Source organism: Hemiscyllium ocellatum, chromosome 10 (genome assembly GCF_020745735.1).
Source record: "Hemiscyllium ocellatum isolate sHemOce1 chromosome 10, sHemOce1.pat.X.cur, whole genome shotgun sequence".
NCBI lineage: Eukaryota > Metazoa > Chordata > Chondrichthyes > Orectolobiformes > Hemiscylliidae > Hemiscyllium > Hemiscyllium ocellatum.
The window spans coordinates 13,284,236-13,300,400 of NC_083410.1; the positions used below are offsets into that span (position 1 = coordinate 13,284,236).

General features: G+C 43.5%; 1 protein-coding gene across 1 annotated transcript in view; it reads right to left on the minus strand.

Moving 5' to 3' along the window:
- The window catches only part of wdr27 (WD repeat domain 27), a 471,702-nt gene extending 464,562 nt beyond the window's left edge, over positions 1 to 7,140 (minus strand). The window contains exons 1-2 of the mRNA XM_060830707.1: positions 7,130 to 7,140; positions 3,796 to 3,985 (exon numbers count right to left, since the gene is read on the minus strand). Of these exons, the coding sequence (XP_060686690.1) occupies positions 3,796 to 3,984 (189 nt within the window). The 5' untranslated portion in view covers position 3,985; positions 7,130 to 7,140. The remainder of the gene's footprint in view (positions 1 to 3,795; positions 3,986 to 7,129) is intronic.
- Between the last annotated feature and the right edge of the window lie 9,025 nt (positions 7,141 to 16,165).

Consider the following 16,165-nt stretch of genomic DNA (forward strand, 5'->3'; position numbering starts at 1 on the left):
TGGAGATCTCTGGAGTTTGCTGTGACCGTTTTTGAATTTTCCTTGCAGAGACCTGAAAATTCTCCCTATGCAATCAAAGGAACAAGCAACTGAAATGGTTTCTCCAAAATTCATAGCACTGCTCTGCATAATAATGGAAAAGAAGCATCAAAGAATACAATGTCTAAAGCTAAGGCACAATGGCAAATGACAGCAGCCAATTGGCTGGGACCCCATTGTGACACTGCAATTTTATGCCTACCAAAGGACAACCAGCTGCACAGGAAATTTTTAACCTAGCAGTTATTCAAGAAGTGAGAGGAAATTCTTGCTTCTTTCCTGCATGGTTGGGATTAGATTCAAAACATTGTCCTGCTTATTAATGTCTATGTTGAATCAGAAACCATTTATAGTGTTACTCACATGATCACTGTCACTCAACAACATAGTTTAGATTTTCAATTTGCCACCTAGGAATACACAGTGGCACTGTAATTCAGTTACCCTTCATACAATCAGCTCAATTTCACAGTGATTGAAATTAATTTCAATTTTGGATGATATATAATCTGCAAAGCATTTTAAATCAAGGCAGCAAGTTGAAGATATATCCCTCAGCAACGAAGGAAAACTAATTTATGTTTTTACTATTTGAGAATTTTGCATGGTGCAGAGTTATCACCCATAATCATATTGCTAACTTGTGTTTTGTTCTTTCACAAGGTGTAGGTGTATTGGTTTGTCCATTTGTTGCCCAACTCTAATTGCTTCGAGAAGATGGTAAGACATCTTTTTCAACCACTGCAGTCCATGAAGGACAGGTATACCCACAATGGTGTTATGGAGGGAGTTCAAGGATTTTGATCCACTGACAGTGAAGGAACAGTGATATATTTCCAGTTCAGGATGATGTATGAAGGGAAATTGGCAGGTGGTGGTGTTCCCAAGCATTTGTTGCTCTTGTTCTTTTAGATGATAAAGACTGCACATTTAAAAGATGCTGTCAAAGGAAGTTTGAATAATTGCTGCTGTGCATCTTGCATATGTTGCATACTAATGTCACTGAGCATTGTTGATGGAAGGACTGAATGTTGGGGTTGGTGGCCAAGATGCCAACCAAGTGGACCACTTGGCCTGGATGGTTTCGATCTTGTTGCAGCTGCATTCATCCAAGCATGTGGTGTGTATTCCATCACATTTCTGACAAGTGGACTGGTTTTAAGAAATCATGAGATGAGTTACCTGCCACAAAATTCCCAGCCTCTGACCTGCTCTTGTAGCCACAGATATGGCTAAACAGCTACTTTTTGGCTGTTCAGTTCAGGATGCCAGAATTCAAAGTAAGCATTTAAATAACCTGAAAGATCTGCTGTGATAAATTTCAAACTTCTAGTCCCGTTTGCAGTGAATTCTAGTCCTAAGCATAAAATCAGTCCACGATTTGGCACTAATTTGAGCTTATGGTCATTCCTGCTTTTCAAAAATAATTTTTAATTGATATTTAAAAATGGGCATAAACACTGCAGTGAATGTCTGCATTAACATAAAATAGATAGTGCAGGAAAATTCCAAATAATGAAGATCAGTAAACACTACTGATCGAACTAGAGTTCCAACAACACAGTACTGTGTACTCTACAGGATGATCCCATGAATGCATACTGAGGTGAACATTAACTGCAGTTGAGGACCATCAACTTTGTGAAGAAGATTCTTTTGTCCAAAACTCTGTCCAAACTTGCTGATTTTCTAGTGTCCATAACCAAGTACTGCTCATTGGTACATTCTACAATTCGAGACTATACCTTAAGGGATGCACTCAAGCTTGGGACAACTGCCACAGAGTCAGGTGGGAAAGGCCACAGTCCAGGCCTTTCAACCATACCATACCAAGGGACTGGAAACTGTGTAGAACCCCTGAGGCTGAATGCTAGTCATGAATATATATTGTGAAATTGCAATAATATTGAAACATTTCAGCAAAGAACCTGCATTATGGAGAAAATTTTTAATTTTATTGCATGTTCTATAATATTCAAGTTTAAATGTTTTGGAATGCATCTTTACAAATTTTATGAATCATGTATATTTTTGGATTTTAGAAATCTGTTTTCAATTTATGTCACAGGCTTTGCAATAATGGAGGTGATGCACTCTTGTACCTGTGCTGAAGTTATTGTCTTTACACTTTCTACCTTCACCCCCACTACTCTCTCTCTCTCTCTCTCAAGAACCTAGCACCTGGTTGCCACAGTAACAGCGACAGGAAAGAATTACAACAGGTTAAAAATAACTGAAACATTCACAATTACTGACTTTGTTCAAGGAACCAGCTAGTCAAGATCAGATTGAGACCTTACACCGCAAAGACAACCAAAGAAAACTAAACTGCATCTTCCTTTGCATTGGACATTGCCTCCTAAAATAACATTCGATGAGGTCCAGCTGATTGACCTCATTACACTCCCGAAACTCCCTTTAACATTGTACCTGTGGGTGGGCCTATATATGGCCATATACTTGACTTAATATTTTTTTTCAGATTTAACCAGTCTCTCTCTCTTTGAGTCATGAAAACACAATTAATTATCACTTTATTGTTCAGAGAAAAACATAGTCAATTACATTTTGAACTGCAATTAAGTATAGCTTTATACAAAAAAAATTTAAACCTTCATTGGGACCAACCAAGGAAGCTGAAGAGACGATTAGGTAGATTAGATTAGATTACCCACTGTGTGGAAACAGGCCCTCCGGCCCAACCAGTTCATACCAACCCTCCGAAGAGTAACCCACCCAGACCCATTTCCCTCTGACTAATGCACCTAATACAATGGGCAATTTAGCATGGCCAATTCACCTGACCTGCACATCTTTGGACTGTGGGAGGAAACCAGAGCACCCAGAGGAAACCCAGGCAGACACAGGGAGAATGCACCAATCAACCACACCGCCCTGTGGCCCAATATTTCAACTCCCCCTCCCACTCTGCCGAGAACATGGAGGTCCTGGGCCTCCTTCACCGCCGCTCCCCCACCATCAGACGTCTGGAGGAAGAACGACTCATCTTCCGCCTCGGAACACTTCAACCCCAGGGCATCAATGTGGACTCCAACAGTTTCCTCATTTTCCTTTCCCCAACCTCACCTCAGTTCCAAACTTCCAGTTCAGCACTGTCCCCATGACTTGCCTTACCTGCCTATTTTCTTTTCCACCTATCCACTACACCCTCTCCACCCCCCCCCCCGACCTATCACCTTCATCCCCTTCCCCATTCACCTATTGTACTCTATGCTACTTTCTCCCCACCCCCACCTTCCTCTCACTTATCTCTCCACCCTTCAGGCTCTCTGCCTTTATTCCAGATGAAGGGCTTTTGCCTGAAACGTCGATTTTACTGCTCCTCGGATGCTGCCTGAACTGCTGTGCTCTTCCAGCACCACTAATCCAGAATCTGGTTTCCAGCATCTGCAGTCATTGTTCTTACCTACAGGGAGAATGTGCAAACTCCACACAGCCAGTCGCCCAAGGTTGGAATCGAACCTAGGACCCTGCTGCTATGAGGCAACAGTGCTAACCACTGAGTCACTGAGCCACCATGCTGCCCCTGAAAGAGTCAGTTAACCCCTGCTCACCCACTCATAAGATAGTATTAAACTGACCATTTGTTTTTAAACTCTGTGATTCCAATTGAGCAAATATATTAACACTATTGTCAAATGTGACTTAATATGAACTTAATTTCAATCCAATTTCTACTTAGCAAAGCACTTGACCCACTGTATTTAGACCACATTTCTCTGAAATGAACATTACCTGCAGGATAGGATTGTGGATATTCCAAACACACACTTGTTTATCACAAGGGAAAGCACAATATTTCCAGCAGCAAGCAAGTTGAATATGTGACAATGGAGTACTGGACTGAACACAATGCTTTTCTGTAATAATTTCTTTCAAATAATCATTTTTCACACTCTGGTGGATAGTGGTACTTCCCCACATTCTAAAAACAAAATGAGAAGCATTATCGAATTTGCAACCATAAAATAATGGATTTTTACAAATATCAAATAGGAACTGGGCACCATCTCTACCTTAATGCATTAAAATATCATTGCCAACTTTACTATATATCAAGTCACATGAAGCCAGAATGACTCAGTTTCAGTGTCTCTCTTTGAATACAAAGAAGAGCCAGTGCTGCCCAGAAGTCTCCCTTGACAGGATAACAGATTGTAAACTCATTTTGCCAAGAATTCCATTCATGAATCTAAGTGGTTTACAATTCCCAAATCTACCCAGGGAAATCTCAATTCTGATCCCACTGACCACTCTAATTAACTCATTCACAATCCCTGCCACTGTCCAGCCTGATCCTGATACTGTATACTTAAGCACAGTGGCAAATGTAGACAAGTATTCCCACTCACATACATCCCAATCTACAGTTTTCCTCCCACAGCTTTAATTATAGGAAAGTTATGAATGCAAAAGCAGAAGACCATAGTTCTGGTTTGAAGTTAAATCTTAAGTAATCCCTGTTGCAGGTTAGAGAATTACAGACCAAGACAGGCTACAGTAATGCAGGGGGCATCCCATTACAGATTACCAAAGTCATGCCTCTGGACATCAGATGAAGGCTATTCAGTTTAGTTCACAGTCCAAGTAGATGGTTTCTCATCGAGTCATAGAGATGTACAGCATGGAAACAGACCCTTCAGTCCAATTTGTCCAAGCTGACCAGATACCCTAAATTAATGTAGTCAGCATTAATTAAGTGTTTGCCAGCACTTGGCCCATATCCCCCTAAACCCTTCCTATTCATGTACCCATCCAGATGCCTTTTAAATGTTGTAATTTTACTGTCCAGATTTATGCAGAGAGTGGTGGCGTGGTACAGACACTCAGTGCCCAGTCTGGTTGCAGAAACAGCAAGGAATTAGCATGGTTGCTCTCTAGCCAGTCAGTGACACAGAGTAGGCGACACATGGTCTATTTTCTTAGTGCTAAGTCTGATGCAGAGAGGAGGAGGTTCATGGCCTGGATGCCCAGAACTCATTCTGGTAGAAGAGAGAGTGAGGAAATGGTATGTTTGCTCTGTGCCAAGTCAGTGACAGAGAGTGGAGGACATATAATCAAGTTTCTCAGTGTTCAGTCTGGTGGCAGAGAGGAGGAGATTCATGGTCTGGGTGCCTCGTGCCCACCCTGGTTGAAGAGAGCAAGAAATGATATGTTTGCTCAGAGCCATGTCAGTGACAGAGAGTGTGGGACACATGGTCTGGTTGCTCAGTGCTCAGTCTGGTGATAGACAGACAGGAAGGGTGGGTGGACTCAGACTGGTTACTCAATGCCCAGTCTGGTTGTTCAACATCTAGTCTGATTGCATAGAATGGAGGACATGGTCTGGCTACCCAGTTCTGAATTTTGTGGCATAGAATGTGCTGTGACAGGGGAGCACAATTTAGTTATCCAGTGTCCAGGGTGATAGCAGAAAATAGGGGCATTGAATAGAGTTTTGTTGCCCAATATCCAGTCTAGTGGCAGAGAGCGGGCAACATGGTCTGGTTCCCCAATGCCCAATCTGACTACCTAATATCCAGTCTAGATCCAATGCCCAGTCAAGTTCCCCAAAGCTCACTCTGATTAACCAGTGTTCAGTCTAGTTATCCAGTGTCAAAACTGGTTATTCAATGACCAATCTGGCTCCCCAGTATCCAATCTGCTTAGCCAATGCAGTCTGGTTTCCCAACATTCAGTGCCTAGTTTGGTTATCCAGTGTCCAATCTGGTTACTCAATTTCCAATCCAGTATCAATGGCCAAGTCCGGTGTCCAGTCTGGTTTCCCAAAAGCTAGACTGGTTTCCCAGTCTGATTCCCCTGAGCCAACCTGGTTCCCTACAGTCCAGTTTGATAATTCAGTATCAATTCTCATTCCCCAATGTCTAGTCTGGTTCTCCAATGTCTTGACTGTTTCCCAGTGTCCAATCTGTTAAGCTCAGTGTCCAGTTTAGTTCCTAGCATCCAGTCTAGTTCCCCAGTATCCAACCTAGTAGCCAATGTTCAGTCTCATTCCCTGTCCTCTGGTCATCCAGTATCCATTCTAGTTCCGCAAAGTCTAGTCTAGTTACCCAGTGTCCGGTCTGGTTAGCCAATGTTCAATCTGGCTCCTAGCTTCCAATTTAGTTCTCATTGTCCAATCTGATACAAATTGCCTAGTCTAGTTCCCCTGTGTCTAATCAGATTACTTAGTGCTCAGCCTGGTTCCCAGTGTCCAGCCTAGTTCCCCAGTACCTGTCTTGATACCCAGTGCCCAGTCTGGTTATCCAGTGCCCAACGGGATACCCTGTGCCTAGGATACTGATTAAGGATGATCAGCCATGATCATATTGAATGGTGGTGCAGGCTCGAAGGGCAGAATGGCCTACTCCTGCACCTATTGTCAGTCTGATTACCTAATGCCCCCCCCCCCAATGGGATACCCAGTGCCCAGTCTGGTTACCCAATGCCCCTACCCCCAATGGGATACCCAGTGCCCAGGCTGGTTACCCAATACCCCTACCCCCAATGGGATACCCAGTGCCCAGGCTGGTTACCCAATACCCCTACCCCCAATGGGATACCCAGTGCCCAGGCTGGTTACCCAATGCCCCTACCCCCAATGGGATACCCAGTGCCCAGGCTGGTTACCCAATGCCCCTACCCCCAATGGGATACCCAGTGCCCAGGCTGGTTACCCAATGCCCCTACCCCCAATGGGATACCCAGTGCCCAGGCTGGTTACCCAATACCCCTACCCCCAATGGGATACCCAGTGCCCAGGCTGGTTACCCAATACCCCTACCCCCAATGGGATACCCAGTGCCCAGGCTGGTTACCCAATACCCCTACCCCCAATGGGATACCCAGTGCCCAGGCTGGTTACCCAATACCCCTACCCCCAATGGGATACCCAGTGCCCAGGCTGGTTACCCAATGTCGAGAAACGTTGTACAGTGTGTCACGAGGTGCCGCACGTGCCAGAGCAGGTCCACGGGCCGCGGGAGGCTCGCGGATTGCGCGCGTGTCCGTGCACGTGCGCCGGCGGTTGGTGTCAGAGTCTGGCCTCTGCCCCTCCCCCCAACCCAGCGCCATTCCCATCCCCGCTCACTCTCCGGGTCGAGGATGAAGTGCTTCGCAGACTTGGCCCCTCAGCTCCTCGTTGCCGCTTCTTCCAGCCGCCACAGAAACCCGCAGTGTCTGGCTGCGAGGCGTTAAACAAGGGAGCGGTCCGCACTCCAGTGATGACCGAGGCCCGCCTCCCCTCAGCGTCGCTCCGGCTCCCCGGCTCCCATGGCAGCGGTGCCCAGGCGACGGCACGTCCCGAGGGTCAAAAAGGTACGGCGAATCAGGGCGGAAGCTGACCAACTCAAAACCGAGGTAGTTAAACATTGAGTCTACTGACCCTTCTTGAGAACTGAAACCATGGTGGCAGAGAAACAAAAACAACGTAGCAGGTATTTACCAGCCATGATGCACAATTGTGGTGCCTTTTTTATATGAAGTTTGTGGGAAACTGCCTGCTAGAGTAAATATAATAACTTACAAAATAACTTTCTGCCCAGCAACAATTAAGCCACCTCTGCTGTACAAGAACATTTTCCTTATACATATTTTATAGTCAGGCAGCCCAGAGATGTTACTGCATTCCTCTGGAGCAGGTGAGCCTTGAACCCAAGCCTCATGGCTCAGAGATAAGGATGCTATCAGTTCACCATAACAGTCTTTGTGTTGTTCACATACCTAACAACAGTCTTTCTGAAGCAACTGCTCTATTGAAATCTCAGACGCTTCCAAGACAACAGAAACTTGTTATGAATGCCCTGAAAGTAGCCCTGGAGGAGTCAAATATGTCTGTCAACTAAAATGAAGATTGACCAGCCTCTAGAGACTTTGTTGAGAAAATGCTGAGGTGAAGTAAGGCATTGGGGGAACTGCAGAGACCTCCAAATAGCCTGTCTATAATTCTGAGGAGCACGGGAGTCAACATTTTGAACATAAGCTCTTCATCAGGAATGTGGGGGTCCGAAGGAGGCTGAGAGATAAATGGGAGAGGGTGGGGTGGGGTGGGGCTGGGCAGAAGGTAGATGAAGGTGAGAGGGTGATGTTGATAGTTCAGAGTCAAGGGTGGAGTGATAGGTGGGAAGGAAGATGGATAGGTAGGATAGTTCAAGAGGGTGGTGCCAAATTGAAGAGTTGATTTAGGAGAAGGTTGGGGCTGTGGAGATGAGGATGCCAATCAGGAGACACTGGCTGATGAATATAAGTAGCCTGTCTTCTGTATGTAACCATATTGTTTAATGTACAAATGTCGTTGTCACTAACTTGTCATATGTGGAACTGGGATTTGAGGTTTGTCCTCATCTCCCTGTAAAATAGTCGAATGGTAGGGTTTGGGGCTGAGCTTTGCTGCTCTTCTCCCTTGTAAAATTGTTGTCTCTTTTACAGCTGTAAATGTTAATTGTAAACTGTTTTGTCATTTGTTTAATAAAATAAAAAAAAGTAACCTGTGTTGGCCCCAAGGTCCCGTACTTCCCCCAGGAACCTGTGCCCCACAACCTGAGCTGCCTCAAATTTTAGTTTTGTCCCTTTTTAAGGACACTTAATGGTAAGGTCCTAGAGAGTGTTGCTGAACAAAGAGACCTTAGAGTGTAGGTTCATAGCTCCTTGAAAATGGAGTTGCAGGCAAATAGGATAGTGAAGAAGGCGTTTAGTATGCTTTCCTTTATTGGTCAGAGTACTGAGTACAGGAGTTGGCAGGTCATGTTGCAGCTGTACGGGACATTGGTTAGGCCACTGTTGGAATATTGCGTACAATTCTGGTCTCATTCCTATTGGAAAGATGTGAAATTTGAAAGGGTTCAAAAAAGATTTACAAGGATGTTGCCAGGGTTGGAGGATTTGAGCAATAGGGAGAGGCTGAACAGGCTCGGGCTGTTTTCCCTGGAGTGTCGGAGGCTGAGGGATGACCTTATAGAGGTTTACAAAATTATGAGGGGCATGGATAGGATAAATAGGCAAAGTCTTTTCCTGGAGTTGGAGAGTCAGGAACTAGAGGGCATAAGGTTTAGGGTGAAAGGGGAAAGATATAAAAGAGACCTCAGGGGCAACTTTTTCACGCAGAGGGTGGTACGTGTATGGAATGAGCTGCCAGAAGAAGTGGTACAATTGCAACATTTAAGAGGCATTTGGATGGATATATGAATACATAGGGTTTGGAGGGATATGGGCCGGGTGCTGGCAGGTGGAACTAGATTGGGTTGGGATATCTGGTCAGCATGGACAGATTGGACCAAAGGGTCTATTTCTATGCTGTACATCTCTATGACATAAAAAGGTGGGCCCTGTATCGACTGCTGCTGCACACCGTCTACCTCTTCTCCCTCATCCACTGCCCAGACACGCCTTGGCGTGCGCATTTGCCACCAGGCGGTGGGGATCCCCAGTGGAGGGCTCTCTACGCAGGGGTCTTCCCTCTTTCTCTCGGGGATCTGGGTGGAGGGTGCTGCACACAGCGATCCCCTGCAACCGCGGATTGCGGTGGTTCACAGACTGCCAGCCCAACTGCTTGGTCTGCTGTGGAGTCCGTGGACCATGTATATATTGGGTGTGGGCGTTTGCACTCACTTTTTGATTTTCTTAAACACCTTCTTCTCTGCCTTTGGTTGCACTTCAGTCCCACACTCCTCATCTTTGGGCACCTGGTACAGAAGGGGGAAGGCAGGTCTGAAGACCTCCTCGTGGGTCTGCTCCTGAGTCTGGCTAAACTGGCCATAAATAGGTCCAGGCAGCAGGCTGTGGAGGGGGTCGTTAGGGCCAAATGCCTGCTCCTCTTCAGCAGTTACGTTAGAGACCGGTTGTTTCTGGAGAAGGAGCACACGGTGTCTATCAACACCCTTGAGCTGTTCAGGGAGAGGTGGGCATCGCAGGGAGTAGAGTGCATTATTTCTCCCTCCAACTCTTTTGATTTAATCCCTACCCTCCCCAATCACTGTTTAATCACACAGCATTGCCCTTTGATGTGAAGGGCACTACTTGTCACTGGCCACTTGGATGTTTCTTTTCTTCCTGTTGGTGGAAACTGAATAAAGATTTGTGTACCTTGTGTCTTTCACTGTGTCTCACACCTGCACACACGCAACATGGGTGTAGCGGACTAGATAAACACTACTGCAGTTAGATGGTAGTGTGTGGGTAATTAAAAAAAAAAGGAAAAAAATGGAGCCAATGCCCCACAACCTGAGCTGCCTCCAGAATTTTAGTTTCGTCCCCTGCAGCATCGTATCACGGCAGGCCCTGTACAGTCTGCTGCTGCACACCATCCACTGCCTGGACACGCCTTGGTGTGCCCATTTGCCGCCGGCCACCGGTTGGTGAGGATCCCCAGTGGAGGGCTCTTTACATGGGAGTCCTCCCCCTTTCTCATGGGAATCTGGGGTGGAGGGTGCTGCATGCAGCGGTCCCCTGCAACCGCAGATAGCGGTGGTTCACGGACTCCCAGCCCAACTGCTTGTTCTGTGGAGTCTGTGTACCATGTACATATTGGATGAGAGTGCTTACACTCCCTTTTTGATTTCCTTAAAAACTTTCTCCTCTGTTTCTGGTTGCACTTCAGTTCCACGCTCCTGATCTTTGGGTACCTGGTGCAGAAGGGTGAGGGTAGGTCAGAGGACCTCCTCGTGGGTCTGCTCCTGGGCTTGGCCAAACTGGCCATGAACATGTCCAGGCAAAGGGCCATGGAGAGGGTTGTTATGGACGATTGCCTGCCCCTCTTTCACATGTCAGAGTAGAGGTGTCCACCAACACCCTTGAAATTTTCAGGGAAAGGTGGGCACCACAGGGAGTGGAGTGTATTATTTTCCCCCTCCAGCTCTATTTTGATTTGATCTATGCCCTCCCCCTCACTATATGATCATGCAGCATTGCCCTCTGAGAAGGGTATTGCTTGTCACTGTCCACTTGATGTTTTCTTTCTTCCTGGTAGTGGAAATTGAATAAAGATTTGTACACATTATCTTTCACTGTGTCTCACACCTGCACACACACAACAAAAGAGAAAAAAGCAAATAAAGAAAAAAACAGAGGATACTGGTTCATTAGGCTTGGGTGTCTTTTCTGGTGATAGAATGTTAATAAAGTTGTTTTCACTTGATGCTTTTCACTGTGTCTTGCATCTGCGCGCGCACACACACACAAACGAACAGGGATTTGGATTCTCTTCAACCCAGGGGACTGACTCCGAAAAGAAAAATATAAACAGGGGATTTCGTTCAGGGGACTGACTCTTGACTCTGAGCAAAAAAAATATAAACAGGTGATTTAGAATTTCCTCAGTTCAGGTGATTGACTCTGAAGTTGGCTAGCAACAGCCAATGTACTGCAGGAAAATGTTCTCTCGACTGGAGACATTGCCTTACTTTTTAGTGTTTCTTTTTTGTTTCTTTGGGCTACGTTCAGCTGCATCGACCACCATCTCCACCACTACTGCTGCTGCTTGAAGATACTTCTGCAAGTGTCAAAAACAATATAAACCGGGGATACTGGTTCATTGGCCTCACAGCTTTTGTCTTTTCTGGTGGTGGAATGTTAATAAATTTGTTTTCATTGGTGCTTTTCACTGTATCTTGCACTTGCACACTCTCAAAAAATATGTAAAAACAGGGGATTCGGAATCTCCTTAACACAGGGGACTGACTCCAAAAAAAATATAAACGGAATTCAGTTCAGGGGACTGATTCTGAGCAAACAAAACATATATAACATGGGATTTAGTTCAGTGGACTGACTTTGAGCAAAAAAAACATATAAACAGGGATTTAGAATCTCCTCAGTCAGGGGACTGGCTCCAAGGTGGCTGACTGCAACTAGTATACTGTGCACAAGTAAATAGAGGTTCATGGGATACCATTCCCTATGCAGCTCCTTCACAGGGTTAAAGAGCCAAAACAAAACTTGAGTTCCTTTAATGGTTATAAGATAGAGAGATTAAAGAGATAAACTTCTATGGTTCAATGGACCCCACTGGTTCTTGACTCTGTATTTCCCTAAATTACTCATTGGATTGAATTCTTTCAGTTTTCCAGTTGTATTTAAGTGTTTCTTAAGTGTTATGTGTAGCCTCCCTGGAATTTATGTTTTAAGTAAAACCTATACCTCTCCCCTGCCCCATAAAAAAAAATGCTGGAGTCACTTAATGGGTCAGAGAGCAATAAGTGAGTAAATATTGGTCAGGAGAGTTGGCTGATGGTAGTTAGATATTACCTGTTTACCTATACCTTTAAAACAAGATAGGTAGCAATAGAAAATTATATCAATGAAGAACAAGCATAACCAATAATTTAAACAGATTTGAATATTTTCTATAAATACATTTTAAGATAGAAGTACACAGCACATTTCAAGAATTTTCTTCTTGTTTATATTAATTGTATCCATCCTAGTGTGAGAAATGGCTCTCACTCTTCAATAATATAAGTCTGAGTCAAATTCCGAAGCAGGTATTTATTAAAACGTTTTTATGAGAATGGGTGACAAGTAGGCACCCCAATCAACAGGTTACATCAGAAGTTATATAATTCAGCTGAGTCTCTCAGTACTCCTCTTCTAGCTTATTGGCTTAGCATGCAAAGCGTCAAACCTATCATAAGCTACTCACTTCACTCCTCCGCTGTTTACTTCTCCCACTACTCTAAGCCTGTCACCCCGTACTCGTTTGTTTCTTGCCTTATTTGGCCTTACACGTGACAAAGTGCAGGTGTTAACTTGGTTGTTTTACCACATCTCTCTGTGGTCTTTTGTTAGCATGCATCCCCCTTTTTTTTAGATTACCTACAGTGTGGAAACAGGCCCTTCGGCCCAACAAGTCCACACCGACCCGCTGAAGCGCAACCCACCCATACCCCTACACTTACCCCTTCACCTAACACTACGGGCAATTTAGCATGGCCAATTCACCTAACCTGCACATCTTTGGACTGTGGGAGGAAACCGGAGCACCCGGAGGAAACCCACGCAGACACGGGGAGAATGTGCAAACTCCACACAGTCAGTCGCCTGAGGTGGGAATTGAACCCAGGTCTCTGGCGCTGTGAGGCATCAGTGCTAACCACTGTGCCACGGTGCCACCCAAAATTTACAGACCAGGAACAGACCCTTTGGCCCTCCAAGCCTGAGCCAACTGGCTTTCACATTCCACTAGCTGCCATGGTGAGATTTGAACCCATGTCCCCAGAACATTGTCTTGAATCGCTGGATTCCTAGTCCAGGGACATTACCACTACTCCATTGATCCTTTGCTGCAAGCTGTGTACGTGCTTGCTAGATCAACACTTCTTCCCCACACTGAGCCTTATGACCTGTTTGTGGTTGTGTATGTTTTTGCTAAAGCAACATTTCGTCCCCTGTAGTTCACACTGAGCCTTATGACCTCTGATTGTGGTTTCTGCAGCACTGAGCCTTATATTTTTCACAAAATTTTTTATAAGCTTCTCGCAGAAGGAACACTTACATTTTTCACAAACATATTCTTCACACCAGTAACTGACTTGCTTTTAGTCTAATCTATTACGAGTGACCATCTAGCATTAGCAGTGTTCAAAATCCACTAGCATAAGCAGTGTTAAATCCACATTAAGCAATTCGTTTTTCCACTAAAACTACCAAAATAAATGTAAATCCACTGGACAATTTTCTGTTTGGAAATAATTGAAAGAAAAAAAAGTCCCTTTCAGAAAGTCTGAAGCCAAGTCACAGTAAATTACTCATTTTCTTTTTTTGCAATGTAGGATGACATGACAGCTAATTTGCAAACAAAAAGACCCCATCTAAAATAAAAAGAATGGCGAATTAAACTTTTTTTGTTTGTTTTAAGGATATGTTCTGGCCAGCATACTGGAAGCATTCCCTTCCTCTTCATCACTATAATTCTATTGTATCTTTTAGATCTACCTGAGGTGTCAACTTCAGCAGCAAGTGTCAGACAGTATAAGTATTGGAGTGCTAGAGTGAGGTTTGAAGACATGAATTTCTGTCTGTAAAGCAAGAATGCTTCACTGAGTCAAGGCTCACACTAATTGGTCAGAACAAAATGACCAAAAGTGTGAAAAAAACCCACCAAACTTTCTTTAATAAAAATAGACATGCTTAAATGAACCTGTTATTCCACTCAAGTTCATTTCATTTCCTTAAATGGGAAAGTATGTGTTTGGAAATAGTATCTTCTATTAGACATAGTACATGTTAATCAATTTGTGTGCGTAAAGGAGCAAATGAGTATTACATGATGCAAAACAAAGCAAACTTACTTCAGTTTTTGGACTAGAAATGGACATCATGCCAAATAAAAGTAACAGGTTGATATTACCATGAATCTTTTCAAGCTGCCAAAAATACAATTAGTCACCAACTCATTTTTCATTTTATGTAATTTTAAAAACACCTCAATTTTTCTGAGAATTTCCAATAGATTCAATGCCAGGTTTTTGGGGGTTATTAATATTCCCAAGTCCTGTCAATGTAAAGGAATTTCTTTGACATGTGCGTAAAATATTTATGATCTCAGGGTTAGGACACACTGATTTAATTCAGTCTCTCAAAATTATCTAAAGGTAGAATCTTCAAGAAAAAGTGCGTAAAGTAAAATATGACAAAATTTGCAAATCTGAAATCAAAATTGGAAATGCATGCCTTAAACTGATCCAGAAGCCTAACTTGTCCACTTACATCAATACTATTCCTAAAACAGCAGAGCAGATGCTGTGTATTCTATGAACAGGAGCTCAGTTCCTGACACTTCAATCAACTTCATTAGCTGATGGTGATGGAATATTCACCATTAATCTTGATAGTGCAACCTAAACAGCACTCAAGAAGCTTGATATCATCCAGCTTTTATGCTTGACACAGCAGTTGTGAGATCAGCACTCTGTCCATATGAAGACTAACTATCAAGTAAGTCACAAAGAATATATTTAAGATTATGAAGGAAATGGAATAGACCTAAAATGGATTTAACACTAAAAGGTATGACTTGAGTGCTAAACAGGGCATTGTGATGACAAAGCCTAAACTGAAATTGAATGAAACAAGAAGAGCGAAGAAAAATAATGGAATTGTTGTTGGCACAATATGCCAAATGGATTCTTTCTGTGCTATGCTAATTCTGTAATTGCATGTAAAAAGTGTCAACGATGAAAAGTCAAAAAGAATGGAGTGGGGTCACTAAAAGTGGCATCGGGCGAATGCACACAAACTTATGATGAACAGGCTGCAAAACTATTTAATATGGTAAGGAAACTAGAGATCTTACAGAGGTAATTAACATTTACTGATACTACCAGCAACATGGCTACTGAACAGCTGTGCAACCTTAATGTAAATAAATTTCTGGTGTCGGTAAGATGCAATTCGGGATCTTTATGGAAATGAGGTAGGAGCCTGGGAGCTGGCGACAGAGAAATGATGCTCCTATTTTAAGAAAAGTTGCAGAAGTGATCAGGTGCTACAAACTAATGTGTCTGAAATCCCTTGTGGGTGAAATTTATTGAAACTCTTGTTAAAGATAAAATCATGTTGCCTCTGGGTGGAAATAAAATCATAAAAGAGAGACAGTATGGTTGAAGGAGTTGAACCACTGGCACTGTCTCTTGACTAAAGATAATTAGTAAATGTTGTTCCACAACATACAAACAAATTTAGTTCAATAATGTGTTATCTCTCATACTCAAAACATAGAACCTGAATTTCTTCCTTTATGGGTTCTATTATGAAATGTATTATCATACTTTTTAGCTCTTGTTATTTGTGTGAGGAACTGAGAGATCTAGAAACACCACAGTGTAGATTTTAATATTTTAATCAACCTGTTCAGAGACATATTATACACCTCAGGAAGCAGTGGGCTTGAACATAGACCTCCTGGCTCAGAAACAGGGACATTACCACTACAGCACAAGATTAATTGATTTCGATTTTTGAGAAGATTTGCAACTTAGGTTGATGATAAGTATGTAGGTTAGCTTGCTAACAAAACGTCAAGCTCAGTGCGTGAACTTACATACTTATAAATATTTATTTTTGGTAATAATATAAAACAGCTGAAGCACTCAACCACAATGGAAAATGAAGAGATCTGTAGGACAGGTTACTA